At 38.6% G+C, this 24,230-nt stretch overlaps 1 protein-coding gene across 1 annotated transcript in view; it reads right to left on the bottom strand.

Moving 5' to 3' along the window:
- Nucleotides 1-245: 245 nt before the first annotated feature.
- Nucleotides 246-24,230, bottom strand: part of ADAMTS20 (ADAM metallopeptidase with thrombospondin type 1 motif 20) — an 88,727-nt gene continuing 64,742 nt past the window's right edge. Inside the window, exons 29-39 of the mRNA XM_005148092.3 lie at nucleotides 12,685-12,852; nucleotides 11,519-11,692; nucleotides 8,275-8,445; nucleotides 7,698-7,898; nucleotides 7,434-7,563; nucleotides 7,188-7,282; nucleotides 6,995-7,089; nucleotides 6,475-6,608; nucleotides 5,682-5,773; nucleotides 2,588-2,692; nucleotides 246-1,923 (exon numbers count right to left, since the gene is read on the bottom strand). Coding sequence (XP_005148149.2) covers nucleotides 1,834-1,923; nucleotides 2,588-2,692; nucleotides 5,682-5,773; nucleotides 6,475-6,608; nucleotides 6,995-7,089; nucleotides 7,188-7,282; nucleotides 7,434-7,563; nucleotides 7,698-7,898; nucleotides 8,275-8,445; nucleotides 11,519-11,692; nucleotides 12,685-12,852 — 1,455 coding nt within the window. The 3' untranslated portion in view covers nucleotides 246-1,833. The remainder of the gene's footprint in view (nucleotides 1,924-2,587; nucleotides 2,693-5,681; nucleotides 5,774-6,474; nucleotides 6,609-6,994; nucleotides 7,090-7,187; nucleotides 7,283-7,433; nucleotides 7,564-7,697; nucleotides 7,899-8,274; nucleotides 8,446-11,518; nucleotides 11,693-12,684; nucleotides 12,853-24,230) is intronic.

Genomic DNA, 24,230 nt, shown 5'->3' with positions numbered 1-24,230 from the left:
TATAACCTGCTTGTGTGGCAGTTCTTCCAGCATAAATCCATGCATATTACTATAAAGAGGTATTAAGAATGTACTTATTCTGTGCATAAACAAGTTGAAATATACTTGTCACATTCTGTACTAAGCATTTGATACCAAAACCAGAGAAACCAAAAAAAGGCAAAAGTGCACTGGTACCATTCACACAAGCACATTTATTATATAAATATTTTATAAATTACAAGATTTTAATTATAAATGTAAACATTTCTAGGAAAATAACATTTTTATATTCTTATTAATGTTTACAACTAATATAAGGCACATAGTGCAAAAATACGTTTCTGATGCAGAGATCACAAAATAATTACCTATATGTGTTATCTAAAAAGTAACTGCTTACACTTCTGTGGTACAGTATTGTTTGTAATTAATACATATTGCTAATTCCTGCTAACTCTTTGTGGGTAAAAGTATGATATAGCTGCCATTTGACCTACCGATTGTATTGGCATTCAAAACAAGTATTTGGTTTACAGAATGCATATTGTCAGAAAAAGCATGTACAGTTCTCTGGTACATAATGTATGTTATTATGCAATGTAGAAAATTTGATTCTGGATACCTGAGAGTTGACCCTGAAATGTATCATCTTTATAGGCATGCATTTCCACCGTTCTGAACTGTACAGGAATACAAAACAACAAATTAAAGAGCTAGACTGTTTTTTAAACCTTGACACTTTCCATCTGCTTACCTTTCTGGAAGAAATAATTTTAACTAGCAGATGTTAGAGCTGCATTTACAAACACTGAAAAGTCAAACTGAACCAAAGATGGACACCAAAAATACTGCGGGGTTTGATGCTGCCTCTGCCCAGGGTTTTCACTATAGGGTTGTTGAGAACCATGTTGAATTGGAATATGAGGGGCACACACTGCAGCCTTTGCTAATATACCATTGGTCAGTATAAAGGAGTATGGTGGAGATGGAAAGTGTTTAAGTAAATAGATATTCATAGAACCACATACAAAATGCTACAGTAAACAGAATACACTGCTTTTACAGTATACTTCAATGAGATGAGGATTGAGAAATCAGATTTCCAAGCAAATTGTTTCCTTATTTTCTTTTCCTGTAACCACAACAAAACTAAGCCTAGATGTTTAACATGCTATAGAGACTACAGAGGTTAAACCACACTTCTTGGAATTACTGCTAGTATTTGAGCACCACAAAGAATATAATGAAAGGGATAGGGGAAAAATATGCTTTTACTGACAGAGGAACACACAGATCTATAGAAACTGTCTCAAGTATGTTGGCTATATACTTTCCTGCTGTAAGTTGTTGACAGATAATTCCTAAAAGGTTTCACAAAATTAGAAGTATTTGAAACTATTACCTGCCTTCTCTACATAGCAATAACTTCCCTTTCTGTATTTTAGTACAGTTGATCAAGAAAACCAGTAGAGGATCAATTTTACTGAATACTGTAAAAAGAATTGCACTGATTAGTTGCAGGTGAAATATTAAGATTTTGGTACAATTTAGAGTGTTTCTCATGGTAGTAACCTCAGTGCAATTTACTTGCTAATATATGCTGCACATTGAATGAATGCCTCTCTATTAAAACCTGAAGGTTTGTGATTGTGATTTATGCTCTTGCTAGCCCACAAACAGGTAATACATCCCTGAATAAATACTGAAGAAAACAGGGCTCCTTAGTAGTGAGCATTACAGCAATGAGCATTACAGAGATAAAAGAATTACAATATATACATATACACAGCACCTACAATTGGCATTAATGGCAGATGTCCCGCCTTTGATGCTCTTACCACATCCGAGTTCTCACTGTATTTGAAGTTGGAGACCAGTAATTGTGTTAGGAATACATTTTCCACAAAATCCTCCACATCTTCCATATATTTTAGTTCCATCCTGGGAAACAGAGAGAACAGTCAACCAACAAGCAATTGAAGTCACAGTTGTGCAAAAAGCTCCTTGAGGTTTGCACACAGTAGGCCCTTTGACAAATTGTACCTACGAATACTAAACCAAAACACTGCATCATATTAGCCAAACTGATACAAAGACCCTTTAACAGCACTGCCATACACCTTCCTTCCCAGCTTACCATCCAGTGTTGTCTTAAACTGTGCATACTTACCATTCTTGAACAATTCAGTTTCCCACACAAATCAAGTTGGAGGTAAGCAATCTATAAGGATACTCTGTAACAGTGTATCTTTAATAAAATGCTTTCTGGAGGTGTGTGGGTTTGTTTGGGTTTTTTTGTTGGTTTGGGATTTTTTATGTATTATTAGATATCTTCAAAACTTTTAATGAACCTGATTAATGTAACAATAGGCTCTTAAAATCAGTAAAAGAAGGGCAGGCAGGCAGTGTTGATCTGGACTAGATTCTGGGCAGTGTAATAAACATAGTTTTTGCATTATATCTGGAAGAAGACTTTGATGGGCCAGAAACCTTGGGCACTACTTTTGATTCACAACTAGCTTTCACTAGAGACTCATCACTTGCACCTCTGGAGGCATGATATTCAGGTCGTAAGAACAGGTAAAGGAAAACAACATTGACTTACATGGGATTTATGTATGTCAGCAGTTGCATAGTTGCCCTGAGCAATCCACCTAACTGTACTGGATAATCTCAGACCCGTACCAGCCAAGTTAATGCTGAACTGTCCCTAATAAAACAAAAAAAAAAAGGAAGAAGGTAAAATACAGAACTGATAAGCAGAGCTCAAAACATTAAAACACTTCACATTGGCATATCTGCACATATCACTTAGGGTATATCTAGACAGACATCAAGTACTCACAGGTGTGTACTTAATCTGAGTTAGTTAAACTGCATTATACTCAGGACATATCTGCAAGACAGACTCACAAACAAGCCATTCTGCAATAAGTGCTACTTATGCATCAGCTGATCTGTAGCATCTGTCTGCAGCCTGAATACAGAAGTAACATCAGACAATTCTTTTAGCCTGATTTCTACATATTAAATTTTAGTTTACAAAATGTACAAACTTGCAACATGCAAGAACTAAATACTTTTATATAAGTGCCTGAAATTTTTGGACATAAGGTGGTCAGGACCTATTGCTATCTGGAAGTTACAGACAATCATTTCTTAGCCATCCACTTCTTTAATTTTTGCAAGTACTCTGGCCAAGCATCATCATCATCTATTTCTTTTTGAGTATAACAAATAACATGATTGAGCAGGAACATACATGGAGGTTAAAACAAATAAATTCATTGCTAAATGAAATATTTTGCAATACAAATCACTCATAACAATTTATTGATTCTAAAGTATTGCATATGCAAAACCACTCTCTTTGAATATTAGCGTTAAAACAGAATCAGTTCATATGAGAATAAGAAATATATTAAAAGCAACAAGCTGTAATGCCTTGGTAAATCTACTGGGGTACAGAAAATTATGAAATCATGAAACTGCATTCACACCAGTGCAATGCATTGGAAAGAAGTATTGTCTCCACAAAGAGCCAAATGGTCATCTGAGGCAGCACTACAGTCAGAAAACTCCTGCACACTTCCATACAATTCACTGAAGGCCTGAATTTCTGTATTCCAACCTAGTTAAAATTGCTAAATCCTGAGACCAAAGCTTTAGCAAAGATAAGGTTTCTACTACATATGGTGGCTTCAGTATTCCATTGTTTAATATTGTCATCGTCAGCTATATTCATATATATATATGAATGTGTATGTGGGTATGTTTATGTGTGCGTGTATAAAAATACAGCATTCAGCTTTTATTCTTGTGATTCACTGGAAATCCTTCATTAAAAGAAATCAATATTGTAGTGTTTGATATGGCAGATTTGTTTAGAGAGCACTTCTGTGTAAAATTGCTGTGTTTATAGCACTCATACACACAGGATGAGCTAATATATGGATAGGGTAGGTTGTTCTTCAGGTGCCAAAAAAGGGGAAGATTTTCATTTAATGAATAAAGCATCTGGAGGAGATTCAGATAAATGATGTGGAAAGCTTTCCACAATTAATAGGATCAAAGTAACTCCACTCACAGTGATATCATTTGGCAAAAATAAATGAGAAGTGCTATGTACAATTATAATGACAGCTTAACAGCTCTCCGATGTGTCATGCAGCATACTCAAGGCCAGGAACAGATTTCAAAGTCTGCTAGTGCAGGAATGGAGGCCTTTTTACTGCATTAAAAGTGTTAGTTTCAGTGCAGATCTTACAGATGGGAGTGCGTAAGTGCAAAGCTGTGTAAGCAGGATGACTTCCCAACAGAGGAAACAGATTGCAAGTAGATTTGTACTGTACTAAGCCTGAAGAATCTGCAAGTTGAAGGTATGCAATCCTGTAACTGTTTTTTGCCAGGGGTCTGCCTAATTTAGGCACTTCTTTTGTAACTAAATTGTACATAAATCATCTCTAGCTGCCCTTGAATACATCCACCCCTATAGCCTGCCTAAAGTTTAAGCACCTAGGATAGATGGACAACACAGATTCACTTCTATGCAAGTCTAAGCTAGTTGATCTTCTCCCCTTTTTAAAGGGAGCTGCAGAAAAAGAAATATGCACTTCCAGAGGACAGCCGACCTCATCCTAAGGTGTCTAATAGGGTAAAACTAGCCAAACTGTTCTCTAGGATTCCCATTTCTGCCAATGGACTCCGAAAGATGCCTAGGTTGATTTGTTCAGACTAGGGCTATGGCTGCATTAGCAAGGACACTGTAGTATGGATATATCTATAGAGTGAAAATATTGAGTTAGAGAGCCCAATGTCTGTACACAGGGGGGTTTCACTTTGGATTAACTCTCATCTAGACCCATAGATTGAGTCCGCATTAGCAGTTAGAGTGCCTTAAGATCCTTCTTCTGGAGCTCATTATTTGATTTCATTTTATCCAAAAGACACTATTCATGTTTTTCAAGATTGCTCCATGATGTGAACCCACAAACAGTAAAATGGGACAATACAAAGATTAATTTAAAAAGCACCATCCAATCCAAACTAAAACACTAATGTAGAGACACTGATAGGTGTATACATGTTAAATATGTGGCCCAACAGGATTATACTGATCAATAGGTAGCCTTCAAAGATAGGAAGCATCGGGAGAGAAACAGAGAAAAGACAAGAAAAATTCTGCAGGATTACAGAAAAGGAACTTTCCTCCTCTTCCTTCCTCACTAGTGAACAACAAACATTGAGAAGAGGTTAGAGGAAACAAAGAATCCATCAAGTCCAGAGGGAAGGAGAGCAATACAGGAAATACATTGAAAGCTGGATATACACATAGATGAAGCCTAGAGGGAAAGAGTGGACTAAACCACCTCCCTCTCCCCATTACCATACTGTAGGATTGTAAATTATTATTATTATTATTATGTATAATTGTACATTATATACTCCATTACATTAATGCTAGGAAATCTATTTAATGCATGTACTATGCTTATCATTGCACACCTGGGTATACCCACTAAAGGGCGGAGAGATGGTGCAACAGGAGAGAGTAAGGAAAAAATTACGTTACTATAGTACATAGATTAGACAGAATAGCATATTGGTTAGAGCCTTATAGTTCTAAACCAGCCACTTAGATTATTTCCCCACCCACACTTTTACACGCTCATTTCAAGGAGATAAGAAATCCTATATACCTGTGGACATCTGGCAGCACTGTAGCAGTCTCCAGCTGTCGCAAAAGGAACTGCTCTCCCAAGTATAGTCTGAGCAAAAAGAAAATCTGTGGCTAGAAGACAGAAAATTACTCAATGCTGAACCTGCTGCTTTAGAAGTTTGGGTGAAAACAGTGTGAAAAGGCATTAATGTGGGGAAGGGGCATTGGTTTGGTTTGCATTTGGTGGGGGTTTTGTTTGTTTTGGGGGGGGGCTTTTTCTTAGTTTCTACAGAAACTACACTTTAAATAGTCCATTTTGTTAATGCAACATCAGTCCAACAAGCCCAGTTTACTTTCTGAGATAGGAGTGGGGTTAAGAGAAGGACAGTTGTGCATATGGACACAGCTCCAAGTGAGCTGGTTGTGGGACACCTTGCCACCTTCAGGGGTGGCAGGGGCTTAAAAGTGCTGCAAGATCCCCTGTCTATTTAGTCTGTCTGCCAATGACTGAGAAGGGACTAACTATAGCATAGGAAGACTTTCCCAAGAAATATATTCCAGGGACTAAAAGAAAATAGAATAGTGGTAACAAAACCTTAGAAACTAAGGCTAGTTTGCATATAAAATATGAATTTGTAAGATCTGTGACACTTGCCCACTTGGGACAAATTGACAAGGGAAGAGGCAGCAGTTTTTCTTTGATTTCCATTTACTTCCTAAAGGAAATTAGAATTAAGTTTGGCCCAAACTGCACAACTGGATCTATAAGTGGGTCAAAGTGGTAACTTGGTATTCATGACCATGCAGTCTCAATAGAATGGCAAAATGCTTACTTTTTATTTGCATGGAAGCTACATCGAATCTTATTTTGCTAAAAATTGTGAAGCCAGCTGCAAGGTAATCGTTTCGACAGGCACAGTCCTGCCTTCTGCTTCCATTGAAAGGACATTCATATGGATTTTGCAGCCTAAAGAATAGAAAAGATCATTTTCATTTTGCCATTTTTCCATAACATAACTTTATAGTGGAAAATAATTGCATTGCACTATGCCACATAAATATACTAACCAGCTACTGAACAAGAAGCTCAGCTATTAATCTTGGCTCAACTGAAACACTACTATGGATTGAAGCCATTTCTACTCTGGTCAAGACAGAATAATCATGTAGTGCAATTAACACAATTTCAGCTTTCAAGTATCCACATTTCTGCATGTGTGTTTATAGCCTGAATATTCAAAACAGAAAACCAAGGAAAAAAGTTCTACTCATCTATTCTCAAAGAAAAGTATTATTTTATTCTCTTTGGGAGGCATAAATGTACTTCATAAAGTTATGTAACCCCTTTTTTACCTGAGTCCATAAACTTCAGAAAAGTTTTCTGCTTCACCTTTTACCAATGTCAAATATTCTTTGGGATTCTCTAAGTGCATGCCTGAGCAATAAATCTGGAAGAGGAAATACAACCCTTCAGCAAGATCTTTATTAGAACAGTATTGTTTCATAAAAACATGTGCTCATAAAAAATCATTAATATTAAGATTACCTTTATCATCCTTCCCTTAATGTTAAGTAGGTATTCACCATCCTTTCTAATCCCTTTTTTAATCTGGATATCTTTGCAGGTGGTATGAATTTCACCTTCAAAATGAATGATTAAATTATATTACTATTTCATGAATAGAACTTAGGTTTAGGACTTCATTTTGCATAACTGTGCTCCAAGCTTATTTATAGCTTTTATAGAAGTAACCTGGAAAAACAACATCAGCTGAAAACAGCTGTCACTTACATTCTTCTTCATGGCAGAACTTTCTGGCATCTGGTTTTAAATTTGGCAGGCACAAGTCACTGGATAAGCCATTTTCAGTCATACATTCTACAGTTCTCTCCTTTACCCCCAGTCCACAAGACACTGAGCACTAGACAGAGATAGACATGAACAGTTAGTTTAGAAGGTAGTAAATAATTAACATAAATATGTCAGCAAATGAGTTTTGGCATTCATTCCTGTTTAAGGGAACTATCAAAAATGAGCTTGCATATCTATACTCACTTTGGTCCACTTCCCCACTCTCCAGGTAGCTGCTTGTGAACATCCTTTGATGTTACATTTATAAATGTATGGGGATGGTTCTACTGGGCATTCTCGGTACATTACAGTTTGCAGGCCATGGACGTGCTGATTTTGAACAGAATGGATTCCAACACAGTATGTGATCCTCTGCTGATAGCCAAATCCACAGCTGGCTGAGCACTAAAATAAATGCACAGGTATTATTTCTATGGATACTGAACCTTTCTGCAGCATTGCAATTACAGATAAGTCAGCTCTGATCCTTGCTTTGGCAAAAACATCTCATCTAATCGATGGCTGCCACCTCAGAGCTGGTACATCAGTGTGCAGAAGTGAAGGTCCACAACAGTTATGCAGGTAAGGGGATGGAAAATGTTCACACACCCGTGTTCAGATGAAAATACACTTCTTTGGTTTAGCTCTGCACACAGAATATACACAATACAATACTAACAATATTGTATTAGCAATATAGCAATATTGCTACCTATTATCAATATAACACTCTTACTTCGAAAGTTACATAAAAGATGTGCAAGCAGTATAATTACTTTACCTGGGACAGTTCTCCTGTAAACACAACGTATTTAGAGGGAGCTATCTGGCAGTTTTTGGTTGATGGAGGCTTTGTGGCAGGATCACAGAAGCTTTCATCTACTTGGAGCTGTTTTTCATCCACACACTTCACCTTGCGGTATATTTCCTTTCTTCTATATGATGCCAAGCACTGAGAGTGAGAAAAAACAGTCACAGTTTTTGTACTTAAACTGGCCATTTCCAGAACAAAGTTATTTGCTCATTGCCACACACCTGTAAAACCCAGACAGCAGAACCTTTCACGACATCTGCTATCTGAATTATTCACTGTATCAAAATCCTTTACTTTGTTTTCAAAGTTCAGGTACCTCTTATGATCTGAAAAAACAATAGTGTATAATAACATGACACTGTAACTGCTGGATGAGACAGAGGAGAATATGAAAATGTTAGGCCAAGATTACAGGTTGAGTGTAAAAGCTCCTCGGCATGAAAAGGGAATATTACACTGATAAGAGAAAACTGCCTATTAATGAAACAATGCCAGCTTTGGGCAGCACTACCTGTTGAGCCTATGCCTTTGTCCTGAGTGTCCTCAGACCTCTCCCCATGGCAAGCTGGTGGGATGGAGTCATCACAGTTCTGCTAGGACAAGATGAGAACTTTGCTGCCAGAAAATGGGAGGTACAGACTAAGTGATACATGTCAACAGCATGTCCCCTGCTACAGGTGTCTCAACTAACCTGTTTGAACCTGCTGTGATAAAAAAGGAAGGCTCAAATACTCAAACTCCAGTCTTGGCAGAGGCAATAATCAATAATAACACCTACTATATAGTCAGACCTGAACCTAACTTAATAGTAATTTGAACCCAATAACAAACAATTAGAAGACTCATCAAGGTCTGACGCAGAGATCAAATCTATTGCTCAAATTGCATTATTGACTCAAATAAGCAACTTGAAGCACAAAATCCAGGTGTTGTACAGTAAAACAGCTCTGCCAGATGAAATCTCTATTGGGTTGGGTCTTGAAACCTCAGAGGATGGAGACTGAAATTCCCTGTTTCTCAGCCTGTTTTACTGCCTGAATTGTGCTCATAAAGAAAATGTTTTTCAGAATATTCTATTTGAACCTCTTTGGCTTCATCTTACTCCTGCTGCCTCTTGCCTTCCCACCATACACTGTGGAGAGCCTGGCTCCATCTTCTTGGTAACTTCCTTGTTGATAATGGAAGGCTGCTGCTAGATCTGCCCAAAGCTATCTCTTCTCTAGGCTGCACAAACCCATTTCCTTCAGTCTCTCCTGGTAGGGCAAGTGCTTCAACCTCCAACCATTTGGAGACCCTTCACTGAACATGCTCTAGTTTGTCAATGTAAAGATTGCATGGGGGAACCAAAGGTAGAAGTAAGGTCCTAAGACCTCAAGGAGAAATATAAGGCTCATGATATTAAGTGCCTATAATCCCCAAGTCTTGCTGAATGATTGCCTTCTTTCTTGAAAAACTGAGGTGACAAAGAGAATGGCAGGAAATCAGAGAGCAGTGAAAGCAAATTAGTGGGAGTCTTACCTACCCATTCAGTGGATCCACAAGAGACTGTGGCCCAGTGAGGGAAGCCATATGTACATTAAGCCTTTAAGAAACCTATTCACTCAGAGAATGAAAATGTGTGGATTTGAACCAGGAGGTTGAGTGTGGATACAGTTGGCTGGTGTAACCTACAGAAACCCCATATCTTTTAATGGCATGAAGCTCAGAATATTAGGCACATAAGGAATAACCCAGTAATAAAGTAATGAGGACAGGCAGAAGAATCCTCTTCATCATAGGATCAGCAAATATGTCAGGTTGGAAGGGATCCATAAGGATCATCAAGTCCCACTATGTTTTATACATTAGTCTTTATTTGGTAGGAGAATGCTGTCTGCCGTTACCAGCCAGTCTCCCAGCTGCAAGCTGGAGAAATGCCAGATCTGGAATGTTTTCTGCTATTCTGTGACTGGTGAGGCATGGAAATGACACACGAGCACCCAGAGCTGAGACAGCTGGGCAGAGTATCACACGTCTGATGGGGAAAGCACTGCACCAGGAGAGCAGTACAGATGGGTAAACACTTGAACTACTATTAATGCTAGACTTAAAGATCTACATATGAATCTAGTGAGAGAAGGGAACTGAATGCAGGAATTCCAAGCCAACAGCAATATCCATGTAGAAGAAGTTATGAAGATGTAGTGAAACGCAATGTATTTGGAGTGGAAAACTCCAAATACCCACTTGGAATATTCAAATGTTGTACAGGAAAGGAAAATTCACTCTCATTCCATGCAAGGGTACATTTGTGTTAAAAGGATATTCAGATCCACTTCCACTAATTCCTGATTTTAATAGCTTCATATAAGAACACTTGGAAGAAATATATATTGTTAACTTCCCTTCATTATAGCTTAACAAAGGAACATGTAAATCTAAACTCCATGAATACAATCCAGATTTTGCAGAGCACCAACAAATTATCTGTGTGTTATCAGTGGTCACTTCTACAGCGTTACGGCCCTCAGACTTTTGAGTCTTCATAGTCAAAGTTTCAGGGGGGTTTCCCTGAGCAATTTAACAGTGCAGATTATTAGGATGCCACAAACGTACAAGCTGGGTTTTGTCCCATGTTACAGTAAGAGTCAGGCTCTTCTGTTCATCCTTTCACATATTATACAAAGACCAAAAATCATGTGCATGTGTGTGTGTTTGGATACATGGGTACAGAAGTCACTAAACTTTTAGCATGTAGAAAATAGTCATCACATCTTATGACATTCTTGGTAGGAGAATGCTGAGTTTTATTTTGCTTCTTATATTTTCTGGTAATCTCCTATATTAACCTTCAAGAAAACACAGCTGACCAAAGGTTCTACCTCCCAGGTTTTTACTTCCAGCTGACATTTCATTTGTATTTCTGTTCTTAAAAAGTGTTTGTTTTTTTAATACCATTTCATAATTAGGTTCTATTAAACATTTTATGCACTATGTAAAGAAATCTGTATTCAAAATAGGTGGTTTTATCAATACTGACTTGCTCAGAGCTCTGCAGAGCTTTTGTGTACAAGTAAAGACAAGCAAATCCTGTATAAGAGAGTAAACAAAGCCTTTGACACTTGTTATTCTGCAACAAAGCAGCTCTTCAATATGGATCCAAATAGGGAGGGGGAAGAAGAAAGAAAACACATCACTCAGTAACTTCACACAAGCTGAAAGCCTTACTTACCTCTTGCCATTCATCTGCCAGCCACTGGTATTGCACACATGCAGGCAGCCAGCAGTGCCTCCTGCTAGCAGGCCGGGTGTCATGATTACACATTGCTTCATTCACTTGACCCAGGTCCTTCAGCAGACAGTAGATGTCCCTTTGCTGAATCCCTACTCCACAGGATACTGAGCACTAAAATTGATCAAAATCAGTTATCCAGAGTGAAACAAGACAGTGCCCAGTAGACAGTATGGCTGCCAGTATTACAAGTTCTTAGGTAATTATTTAAACTATACCTCCCAGTCTCTACCACACTCGTGAAAAAAAATTGTGTTGAAATTATAAAATTATAATAAAAATAAAAATTTGTAAGAAATACGGAAAATAAACACACGTGAGCTACCTAGACGTAATTTAAAAAATCAGTTAGTTTGAATTTACAAGGTAAATTGAGGAAAGTCTCAAGTACCTGTACAATCCAAGGTTCAGATAACCAAATACTTTCAGTTTTCATATATATTTAATTTCAGTTACTTTTAAAAGGAAGAAAAAGAAAATATAATGGACCATTTGCTAATCTGTATATTTAACTGTGATGTGCATAAAACCACTAACCCATCCTAACAATTATTTCCATTGATGCACTGTGGTGTGAATCAGAATCATAGAATAGTTAGGGATGGAAAAGACCTTAAGATCATCTAGTCCCAATCCCCCTGCCATGAGCAGGGACACCTCACACTGAACAATATCATCCAAGGCTCTGTCCAACCTGGCCTTGAACACTGCCAGGGATGAAACATTCATAACTTTGCTGGGCAACCCATTCCAGTGCCTCACCACCCTAACAGTAAAGAACTTCCTCCTTATATCCAATCTACACTTCCCTAAACTTCCCCTGTTTAAGTTTTAACCCATTACCCCTTGTCCTACTACTACAGTCCCTAGTGAAGAGTCCCAGTCCAGCACCCCTATAGGCCTCCTTCAGATACTGGAAGGCTGCTATGAGATCTCCACGCAGCCTTCTCTATGGGAGGTGCTCCAGTCCCCTGATCATCCTCGTAGCCCTCCTCTGGACTTGCTCCAACAGTTCCATGTTCTTTTTATGCTGAGGACACCAGAACTCCAGAATATGCTCATCTTGTTCTTTCATAGAGAATATAATTACAGCAGAGTTTACATACCTCTTTCCATCTGCTGGCCTTCCAAGCAGGACATCTTCCAGCTCTACATATTTTGTATGTCCGTGGTTTTTTCAGATGCCTGCAGTTTCCTTCTTCTATTTTAGCTTGGAAGCTATTAAAACAATGCACATCACGAAACTTCAAACCTTTTCCACAGGAAACAGAACACTGAAACGAGAAGTGCATTTCAGTACTTCATGAAACATCTCTAATGAGAAAAGCAGGAGCAGCTCCAGCCTTGCACAAAATGGACTATATAGGAATATCTTTCTGTATTATGACTGTATTATGACACAATAGCTACAGTAGGTATCTGAAATTCATGTTAGCTCTTGTTTACGGAGTGTTACTGATCAGATGCAAAAGATCTCTTGTGTCTTTTTAATTCTTTGATGTTATTATTGACAAATACCTGAGCTCAGCTGTCCATATTCATGCATAAGACAGACTGATATGAAGATCTAACAAGAACATGCTCTAGTAGCCTTTCCAGTACACCCATCACTATTTTCATGTAAACATGACATTTACCATAAGCATTAAATAAAGGAAAATACCTAATCACGGGTGTGCGTGTTTCTAGCTGGCACCTCCCTTCTGTGAGATTTGGGTATCTTATATAACATAAAGAAGCAAGAGAAGAGGTATAGACACTGCAGGTTCAGATGCAGGCCTTGGTCTTGCATAAAATAGATACTGGGGCATGGTCTTGCCCTGCCACTCCAGCATCCTGTTTCCTCCAGAAACAGGACGCATACATAAAGGCTCTAGGATTTCCTTCCCTTCATCCTAAAAGCAGTGGGCTGCAAATTGTACCCCATGAGTACATGCTAGCCATGATGAGAGCATGTCTGACAGATCAGTCTCTTCTGGTGAAAGGGCCATTCCTCTGCTAAATTGCTGGACTGCTGCGAGGCTTCTGTGAGGATTGATTTCAATTCTTCAAATCAGGGCTCTCTTATTCACCTGCCGAGCAGAGCTGCAGGTTCTAGGGAAAGTTCAGTCAACCAAGGAACATCGTCCTGTCAAACAGCTTTGATCAATAGACACAATTCCTTTTCTGTCTGGAAAGAAAATATGCCTCATTTGCTCTAGGTTTCCTCTGTACTTTATTTTACACTTTATTCCTACACAATCAGGGAGAGAATGAATATTAAAATAAAAACATAATTTCTAAGTGGATGTATAAAGGGATATAAACATAGACTTTCTTCAAAAACAATGAAGAGAGTTCTCTTCCTTTTAATGTAACATTTTCATCTTGGTCTCTAGCAATAGACACTAACTTAACCAAACACTTTTAAACACACATATCTTCCATTTTCATAAAATGAAGCTCAGTGCATACAGCTTTCAGAACAAAACCTGGTAAATATTTGTCTGTGAAAACAGCAATATAGAACAAGCAGCTACAATAAATTAACCTGTGAGGTTGTGAAATTTTTCACTACACTTTGCTAAAGAGAATCTCAGCTGACTCACTTGTCCTCAGTACCCACAGGGATTCTTACGTGTTCTTGAACATTAAAGAATCACAGAATAGTTATGGTTGGAAAGGACCTTAAGATCATCTAGTTCCGACCCCCCTGCCATGGGCAGGGACACCTCAGACTAAACCATGTCACCCAAGGCTTCATCCAGCCTGGCCTTGAACACTGCCAGGGATGGAGCATTCACGACCTCCCTGGGCAACCCATTCCAGTGCCTCACCACCCTCACAGTAAAGAATTTCTTCCTTATGTCCAACCTAAACCTCTGCTGTTTAAATTCCAACCCGTTACCCCTTGTCCTATCCCTACAGTCCCTAATGAATAGTCCCTCACCAGTATCCCTGTAGGCCCCCTTCAGATACTGGAAGGCTGCTATGAGGTCTCCAGGCAGCCTTCTCTTCTCCAGGCTGAACAGCCCCAACTTATATGTGTAATTTTAAAGGATTCATTGAAACTACCAATGTGTTTAAAAACACATCTTTGTAGAAAAAAGCAATAAATTTATCACACAATACAATGGATAGCATGCTTCTCTTATAAATAATATACTATATAAGATAGTATAAACTATAATTATATTAGAAAAAAGTAAGAGTACATATTTGGCCACAACTTGCCTTTTACACATCTGCACTACAATTCCAGTAAATAGAATGCTTGCTTCTAAATTAAATCTTTTTGTTATCAGCAAAACCTTTCAATTTATCATTTAAAAATATGATTCATGCAGTTTTACAGTTTGTTTCATTAATCTAGAACCCACTGTAAGATAGGAAGATAACAAAAATTACCCAAAACTTTTATGTATGAATAACACAGGTCAGAAAACTTAAAATTCTGCTACCCCTCTAATTATAAAAGCCTTTCATAAAACTCAGCTCTGAATTCAAAGGGTTTTATTATCAAAGCAGGAAAGACAACACGTATGCATGAAAATTAAAATGCTGATACTATCTTGATAATTGATTCTATTCTCCCTTATATTTTTGGGACATTTTTCCTGAGGAATTTCAATCTTAAAATGTAAACATAAAAGATCTGTAAATTCTGGAGAGTCTTCCTTTTTATTCTTCAATTGTATGTAAATGAAGTGCAACACAGAGTTACTTAACATCCCCCTATGAGGTGATGGAAAGCACAGTGTACCCCTCCTTCCTCAATGGCTTTCCTCTGTGGTGGAAGTACCACCTAGGCTCCAGAGGGCTATCAGGCAGAGAGAAGCCTTCTAGTCTTCCTGGGGACAGCATTCCAGGCTAAGAACTGCAACCTAATGTGGTGTCCTAGGAAGTCTCCACTTCAGAAAATGAGGCTACCATGCCACAGAATTGTATCACAGCACAGAATGATCTCACTCTTTCATTGCTCATTGCCCTCAACATTAAGATAGCACTTTTCAGTGAATACATATTTGTTTATAAAGTTACCTTTTATTCCACAAAAATGAGATTATTATACAGGGCTAATGGCTACTAATAGCAATAGAATATGCACCAAAATCTCTTATCCTGCATCTCAGTCTTCTAAAAATGTTCCAATAATATCTCTACTCATTATGTTCAACACTGCGTGTTGAGCATTTCTGTATATAAATTTGCTATCTTACTCTTTCACATAGTCATCAAGTTACAAATCTGATCTTGTGTTTCCATGTATCCAGACCCCTGCTGAGTAGATCTTACTCTGAAAAAAGAAACTTCACTGTGAAAGAGGTAATTCACTAGTAACCTAATACCATGGGTTTCAATTTATGAGCTTTCAAAGTTGCTGGGTTTTGTTGTTGTATTGAGGCTTGTTCTTTGTAAGTCATGAAACTACACTGAAGTTTACTTTGTTAGGTAAAGTGTGTTCATTGTTTCAAAGTATTGGGACTGAAAGATCCTGATACTTTTAAAAGCCAAAACCCCCTAGACATTAAACAGCCATAAACCTCTGCTTAAATATGATTTACCCAAACTTCAAACCACCAAATTAAGAAGATATTTCTTTAACACATGAAAAAGCTAATGCATTCACTCTGGATGCAGACAACCCAGGATCATCAGTGGGCAATTCAAGAGAGTATATGCTCAGGAGAGTACTGCAGGTACAGTATTCTCCTGCAATTGGTCAGATTCTGGCTTCAGCCCTTAGCACAGCATGCTGGAACATCTAGTCTAGGTCATGTTTGCTTAGAGAGGTTGGACCAGATGATCCTTGAGGCTCTTTCCAAACTGTCACTCCTATGAGTCTATAATATTACATAAAAATAGTTCTTCAAGGGACCATTTCTTTCCAGAATGCCTTGGCATCAGATGCAGGCAGGTAGCTGTGTTCTTTACTGGGTAGTGACCCACCTTCAGCCAGAGAAATGAAGACTGCTTCTGTCCAAGAGCTTCTCATTGGAGGCTCCTGGCAGGTAGATAAGCATTGCCTCTCCTCCAGCACAAAGAACAAACACCAAAGAAAGGAAACGAAGTCTCTCAAATGCTGAATTAAAAACTTTAATCAATATAAAGTGAGGGATGCCTCTCAACTTTTCTATAAGGGCAGAGGACAGCTCCTGCTCAGTTATTTGAATGAGCAATGTAAGTCCCTTAGAAGATCCTGGACTGATACTCCCAAGTGGCTAAAGGCATCTAAGCACAGATTGCAAGGATGTATCTTGCACTGACCTCTATCCCTGTCATCAGTGTTTTCCATAGAGATCTGCATTTTGCACACACTGACCTAAGACACCTGCCTAACTTCCTTTCAGCTTTGGATCATCAAAGTGATGTGTGCACAAGTGAGTCAAAGCCTCACTTGTACAGAAGCGAGGCCTCATTCTGTACTCTGTGTACTTTGTGTCCTTTTAGTGCATCTAGCTGGCTGTGCATTTGTTATAAGACTGAATTATGTCCTTCACAAGCCCATGCTTCTTCTTGTAGCTTCTAATGCCTTATTGCACACTATCTGTGGAATATGGTCCTCTCATTGCTCGGTGCTCTCCCTGTTCTGTGAGATGCTCTGGTAGTAATCTTCCCAAGACTTAACTCTCCTGACTAGGGAAAGTACAACTGCACTTAACTCTCTGGCTGCTTCACCTCCTTCCATTCAAACTTGCACATGGTCAAGAACAATGTAGTCACTGTGACTCAATGCATCTACAGCTTGGCTTCACTTGTATGACATCCCACACAGTTGGAGCCTTATGAAATGCATGTTTTCCATATAGTTTCTGGAGACTGCATGTGTAGGAAAAAAATCCATAAAAACTTTAAATCTTAAAAGAAATATGACCATTTCATTAAAACAATGCAAGTTGAAAAAACCATCCTGTAACTGTTTTACACAGAAAATCTAGCACTTGTCTCAACATTGGCTAAAGTAATATTTCCCATATGTCAGATTCTTTTAAAAACATAAATCTACAGTAAAAAGCTGGATTTGATTATTATTGTTCAAAGTCATTCCATAATGCTGGTAACTAGGATTCATCTGTTTGGGTTTCTTTCATAGTAATAAATCCTGTGAGGATCAGCGTGACAGAACTCCTGGTGTTTTCTGTGGTACAGACGGACTCTCAGACAGGCATGCCTATCATCAGTTCCTGCCAAATTAAGCCTCTCTCTGCAGCTGATATGCAGAGTTCCATTCAAAGCTTTTTAACTCATTTTAACTCATTGAAAAGCTGAAGGTCTTGGATTATTTGGTGGATTTTCCCCCAAATTTCTTTTCTTTCAAGGGGGTGTCTTGTATAGGTTTGCTGCTATCTCAGTGGACTTCTGGATACTCAAAAGACTGGTAAATGGAAAACATATAATAGTTTCTCCTGCATTCATATTAGATATACAGAGACTTAAAATACAAATGACTTTGACCAAAAGCAATATGGTAACTGCTGGTTTTGGTTTGGACAGAGTTAATTTTCTTCATGGTAGCTTGTATAGTGAACAGGTTGGGGGTGCACAAAAAGTTTGGATGGGACATGGCTGGGACAGCTAACCAAAGGGATATCCCAGACCATATGCTATGTTCAGCAATAAAATCTGTGGGGAAAAAGAAAGAAGGGAAGGTTTAGAGTGATGGTATTTGTCTTCTCAAGTAACCATTACAGATGATGGAGCCCTGCTCTCCTGGAGATGGCTGAACACCTGCCTGCCCATGGGAAGTAGCAAATTAATTCCTTGTCTTGCTTTGCTTGCGTAAGCTCTTTTAAAACCATGCTAGAAGTAGACTAGGACCTGCTACTGCACAAGACACTAATAAAACATTACTTTGAGCATTGGTTAGATGAGAGTTACTTCAAATTTCAATTTGTCATATTAGAACTAGCTCTTAATGGGCCTGCCCTCTCCCTGTTAGCTACATCTCCCCAGGGGCCCTTGCAGTGCTTGAGCATCAAATAGGCATTTTTCAGCTAAAAGTATTCGAAAAACTATTCTTTCCTAAAGGAAAGTATGCAGACTATCAAGAAGCAACACAGACTTTATAATGAAGGTCCTACTGAACTCTTCGATTCAGTCAGTAATTCTTCACTAAAACAAGTACAAACACTTGTGCAATTAGCTCAAGCATTCAGAATTACCAAATAGTCTATCACTCTTGAGAAAGAGTGGATTGAGCTCCAAGAGGTATGTAATTTACTGTTACATCTAAGTGTCACCTATGTTAGCTACAGAAGTTACAGTAAAGATATTTTTAAGTCACTTCATTGAGCTTAATTTCAAAAGTTCAGTGTTATATCACATTCTTCTAGTGTTCAGAAAACGTCTTGGTTTGATTGAGTCCTTGCAGCTGCAGTCTGTAAGTCCATTTTGACACTTTTCTAACTGTGTTTTTGCAGCTACAGCAATGGAAGCGAGGAAGGCCAGGCTAAGGAAGACTCAAGAGACTTCATCCAATCCATCACAGTGCTCAGAGTCTGGATGGGCTATACCTCAACCATTCCTGATAGCAGTTTGTCTTCGATGACAGGGATGCTACAGCCTCTGTTGCATGAGTTTCTCTACTGCAAAACCACCCTTATACTTAGAAAAAGTATCTTAGGATTTAATGACAATATCTCATGCTGTTAAATAAGATGATTACTTCCCATTCTACCCTTAGCAGACTCAGAAACACTCACCCGATATAACCACCGATTACGTTTGGAAAGAGTATCTCATTCAGTCCATTCTTCTATAGACTTGCTCTTGAAAAACACAGCTATCCCAACCTTTCCTCCAAGTATCTTACCATACATGCTGCTGTCCTCTGAACCCTCCAACTGTCTGCATGGCTTTTTTACGTGGATGCATCCAACCAAGACTGTATGCTGTGTATCAGCTGACGCAATAGACACAAGATGCCATAAAAGCATATACCCAGCAGCATATACCCAGTATTACTCTTCTTTGTTCAAGTTCTTTGTGGCCTTCCTGGTTTGCAGAGTTCTAAACAACATTTGTAAGATAAGCTCTAGAATTAAAAACTACTTTCTGCAGTGATATTTGCAATCATACCCCAAACGTCATGGGATCTTTGAGGTAAACTAATAATCAATGCAATTTCCTCCTACAAGAGTGAACTGCATTTCCGCTCGGGCTGCGATACTACCCCCTGATCCAAACATCACCTAGATGACATTCCGACCACACAATTTGACTGGATCTCTAAGCTCAGTGAGGGTTCAATTATTTAAATCAAGCAAGACTGTATTCTAATGATCAAATGCACTGCCAGCTGAGCCCAGTGAGTTCCAATAGGTCCCTTTCTCTCAAGCAGATGAATGACTTGCTGACTGATGCCCGCTTGCAGAAAGCTCCTAAATAGCCTCCAGTTACTGCAGATTCCTCTCTCTGTTGCCTTTGCATGAAGAAATAAAAGCACCTGTTGAATCTGTTTGACCTCTTGTGCATCAAAACGTAAATGGTGAAGGGGAAAGCCATGACAGGGCTTTCAAGGAAGGACCTGGTCATCTGTTTCATTTGTGCTAAGCTTGAGGTAATGGATAGTGCTTTGCAGTGTCAGAGAGGCCACATTAAAAGACTTATTTGCAAATCTAAGTAGAATGCATAAATGAAATTCTGTGGATGATCACTAAGTGGAATTTGAAGGGTTCTGGTTTCGATTTTTCCAACAGCTGCAAAGAGTATTGCTGTTCATCTGCTATCCAGGCACATTGCTGTTTTGCTGAGCAGCCTCCCTCATTAAGGTTACTGCCAGCTGCACAGGGCAAAAAAATTCAGACCATGTGGTGGCAACTTTAAATATCAGCTAAATTCCTCTGTAGCATCTTCAGCCCATTGCTGCCTTAAGCCTGGCATCCTTTTTGATGCCAATTACAGAGCATCTGAAAAACATGCTCAGCTCCCCACCTACCATGATACTCAGCCAGGCTTTACTTTGCTGTGTATTGCCAACCAGTCCGTATGCATCTCATAATGAGCCTGTAAGCTTTTCCAGTCAGCAACCTTCTCTTTGTCTTACCTACATAACACACTTAGCACGATTTGACATTCAAACAAGCTTTTAGCTATTACAGTAACATAAGAAAAATGCAGCAGCCAAAACAACCACAACATTATGTCAGCAATTGTAGGATTTGGCTTCTACACTACCTGTATCTTTAGATTCTGGTGGATATTCAGTTATATCCTGCCACAAAGAATGAAAACTCCTGATGCCAGATAAAAGCTTCAAGCTTTAGGGGGACTGAGAACTGATAAATAAAACTAAAGCCTTTCATAAAAGTTCACTGTAAAGCCTGAAAAATACTAATCATATAATTCAGAAAGCAAAATCTGGGCCTCAGCAATATTCAAGCCTATGTTTCATAACAAGGAAACAAATCTGACTCAAATCCTGGACAAGAGTATAGTCAATATGGCATACAGGGAGAAGACTACCATCTTCCCATTTTCTGTAAGAGTTTAATCCAAGGCATTAGAAAACAATTATGTTGTATTCCATGTTGTGCCAAAGCCATTTCTCATGGATCATTGACATATTGGTGTGAGTGCTGATGAAAGGCTGTGTGGCCCAGGGGAAGAGGAGGAAAATAAGATGAACTAAACAGTGGCAAAAATACATGAAAGGCTAGAAAGAGAGGGAAATTCATCACAGAAAATTAGTATCATACTTTATTGGGCTCAAACATGAATAGTTGAGTCAAAGCCCAAAATCAGACTCAGTTGTCCTGATGAGTTGTCCCCAGAAATTATTTTCTTTGGGGTTTCAGCTTTCCTGGAAGAAGAGCTCATGGTCAGACACATCAATAACCTAACACAGAACCATCTACTGGTGGCAAGCATGCTAACTCTGCTACATAACAGCATCAGTGACACGAAAACGCCTTGTGTAAATGAAAGATATTCTGTGTTTCTGTTAATGTCTACTTGCTACTTTATCAAACAATAATCACAATTTCAAGAGTTGATGATTAGTGTGTTCTCCTTCAACAATAATGACATATCACACTTGGCATCTCATTTAACACTTTCTTTTATGGGTTCTATTTCATCTCTCAATTACAGCAAAAATTGTATAGTTATTCTTCCTGCCTTATGTGCTCTTGATTTGAATCCATTGCATCTGGTAACCACCTGATAATCAGAAAAATAACAGGTATTTCTGCCTCCTTTCAGCAGCCATTTGGTAGGCTCTGTGTTGTGGTTTAAGCCCAGCCGGCAACCCAGAACCACGCAGCTGCTTGCTCACTCGTCCATCTTCCTCCCCCCGCTCCCAGAGGGATGGGGAGGAGAATGGAAAGAATGTAACTCCCACAGGCTGAGATAAAGAGCAGTCCAGTAACTAAGGCATAACACAAATCACTGCTGCTACCACCAATAATAATAATGATAAGGGAAATAATACGGGAAGAGAATACAACTGCTCACCACCCACTGAATAATACTCAGAGCAACCCTGGCAGTGATCTAACCCGTCTGGGTAACTGCCTCCAGTTCTACATCCTGGGCATGACGTGCTGTGGTATGGAATACCTCTTCGGCTAGTTTGGGTCAGGTGTCCTGTCTCTGCTTCCTCCCGGCTTCTCCTCCTCCCTGGCAGAGCATGAGGCTCAGAAAGTCCTTGGTCAGAGTAAACATTACTGAGCAGCAACTAAAAACATTGGTGTTATCAGCTCTGTTCCCAGGCTGAAAGTCAAAACCACAGCACTGCACCAGCTACTAAGGAGGAGAAAAATGACTGCTACTGCTGAACCCAGGACACTCTGCTACCTCAGGTACAGGCGTCAAGTGTCACTAAAAGGTTTGCATGTACCTCTGCTAAGAACTTCAGCATCAGCCCTCATTCAAGCAACTGTATCACTGTAGTTAACAACAGTATATATATATATATTTATATATATATATACACACATATATATATATGCATATAAGCACTGTGAAGTATGAATAGCTTATTAATTGCTGGGAGGGAGGGAACGGATAAACTACATTACTCAGCCAGCATTCCTGCTACAACGTACCTGGTACATGTACCTAACTTTTATCACATTTCAGCTGAATGATATATATACAACAGACAGCTGAGGCAAACCATGATTAGAAATACAGAACAGTGGTAAATTAAAAACAAATAAACAACAACAACAAACCCCACAACAAACAAGACCCCTAAAACAGCACACCAGACAATTCTGCCTTACCTTTCCTTCTGAAATCAGTGGCAAACAGGAACAGAGGTAGACCCTCACTAGGTCTTTCTGAAAATCTTAATCTACAACTATAAATTTGTGTCTAATTTACAAACGGAATAGTAATCTTTGCCTTTGATACATCCTAGAAAGTGTTTGGTACAGGCACTTTAACCATTACAACACTGCAGATGACAACTGTTGGCTTGGCCAGGCTTCAACAAGTCTCATCGTTCTTTATTCTACAGTTATGTAACACTAGTAACACCTTCCAGCAATTACATGAAGGCAGGAACACTGAAGACAAACTGAACAAAGTGCAAGCATCAAGAAAGAAGGGAGGTAGAAATGAAGATAGGAGACCTCAGGGAAATCCAGTATAAGCAAATGAAAGGCAGGGTTTTTTCACCCTCTGTTTCTAATAAATGGATAGATTTCTGAACTCATTTCCCAGGTGGAGAAAAACACATGCATCTGTGTCCATCCAGCAGTTACGTTCACGAATCTCCAAGAAAACCAAACCGCAACCTAAAGTGAATCCATTGTTGCTTCAAACAACCGGACACAGTTTAAGAGAGTGCATCAGAGGGAGGATAGCCTCCTGCCTCTTTTGAAGTTTTGGAAAACTGAACAAATGCATGGGAATGACTTAATCTGCATTTTCACTAAAAGTAATGTTCGCCCTTTGAGAGTGACATTTTATTCACAGATCTTAACAATAAAAGTTGGACCATATTTTTAACATGATAAAGGATCGCTGGTATGGAAGCTACATCTGCATAACCAAAGGCATTGCACAGAAAAATAAAGCACTTGTATATTTTCTTTCCATAATTTAAATATATGGATTCTTCTTTTTTATCCGAAGAGATAGTCTTTCAGTTAACCAATCACAAAAGTAACTAGAGAGAGTGCCATCTTACAACGACAGACCAACTAGTTTTAGCCAAATTTGCAAAAACTTAAACATAAGAAGAAGAAACACTGGATTCCAGCAACTGCAATCTCTGATTTATCATTTTTAATCATGCTAGCAGCAGCGAAACAGTAGCTTGGAAATTAAAGGAATGAATAACTAATAGATGAGCTCTGTCAGTGTCTCTGAACTAAAGCGAAGTATCACTTACTTAATTTGATTAAAAACTAAGGTCTTGTATTTGAACTTTTAAGAAAACTGGAAATTAAAACAATATATACTGTAATGATATGGTATTGTCAGAGATTTTTCAAAACATAGAATCATGCAAAAACATAACTTTATGGCACTAACAAAATAGCAACTAAATAATAAAAATAACACAAATTATTTTAAATAGGGATTGACGGCAAAAACGTGAGTAGATTTTAGATCAAGAATACAACATTTTACCTACCTTCACATGTTGAATTCCAATTTGTTTTCAACCTAAGACATTCTCCTGCATATTTGCCATTTACTTTCTTTCAAAGAAAGGTCT

Source organism: Melopsittacus undulatus, chromosome 5 (genome assembly GCF_012275295.1).
Source record: "Melopsittacus undulatus isolate bMelUnd1 chromosome 5, bMelUnd1.mat.Z, whole genome shotgun sequence".
In the NCBI taxonomy this organism is placed as follows: domain Eukaryota; kingdom Metazoa; phylum Chordata; class Aves; order Psittaciformes; family Psittaculidae; genus Melopsittacus; species Melopsittacus undulatus.
The sequence above is the reverse complement of the archived record's forward strand: the minus strand, read 5'-3'. Positions and strand labels throughout refer to the sequence as shown.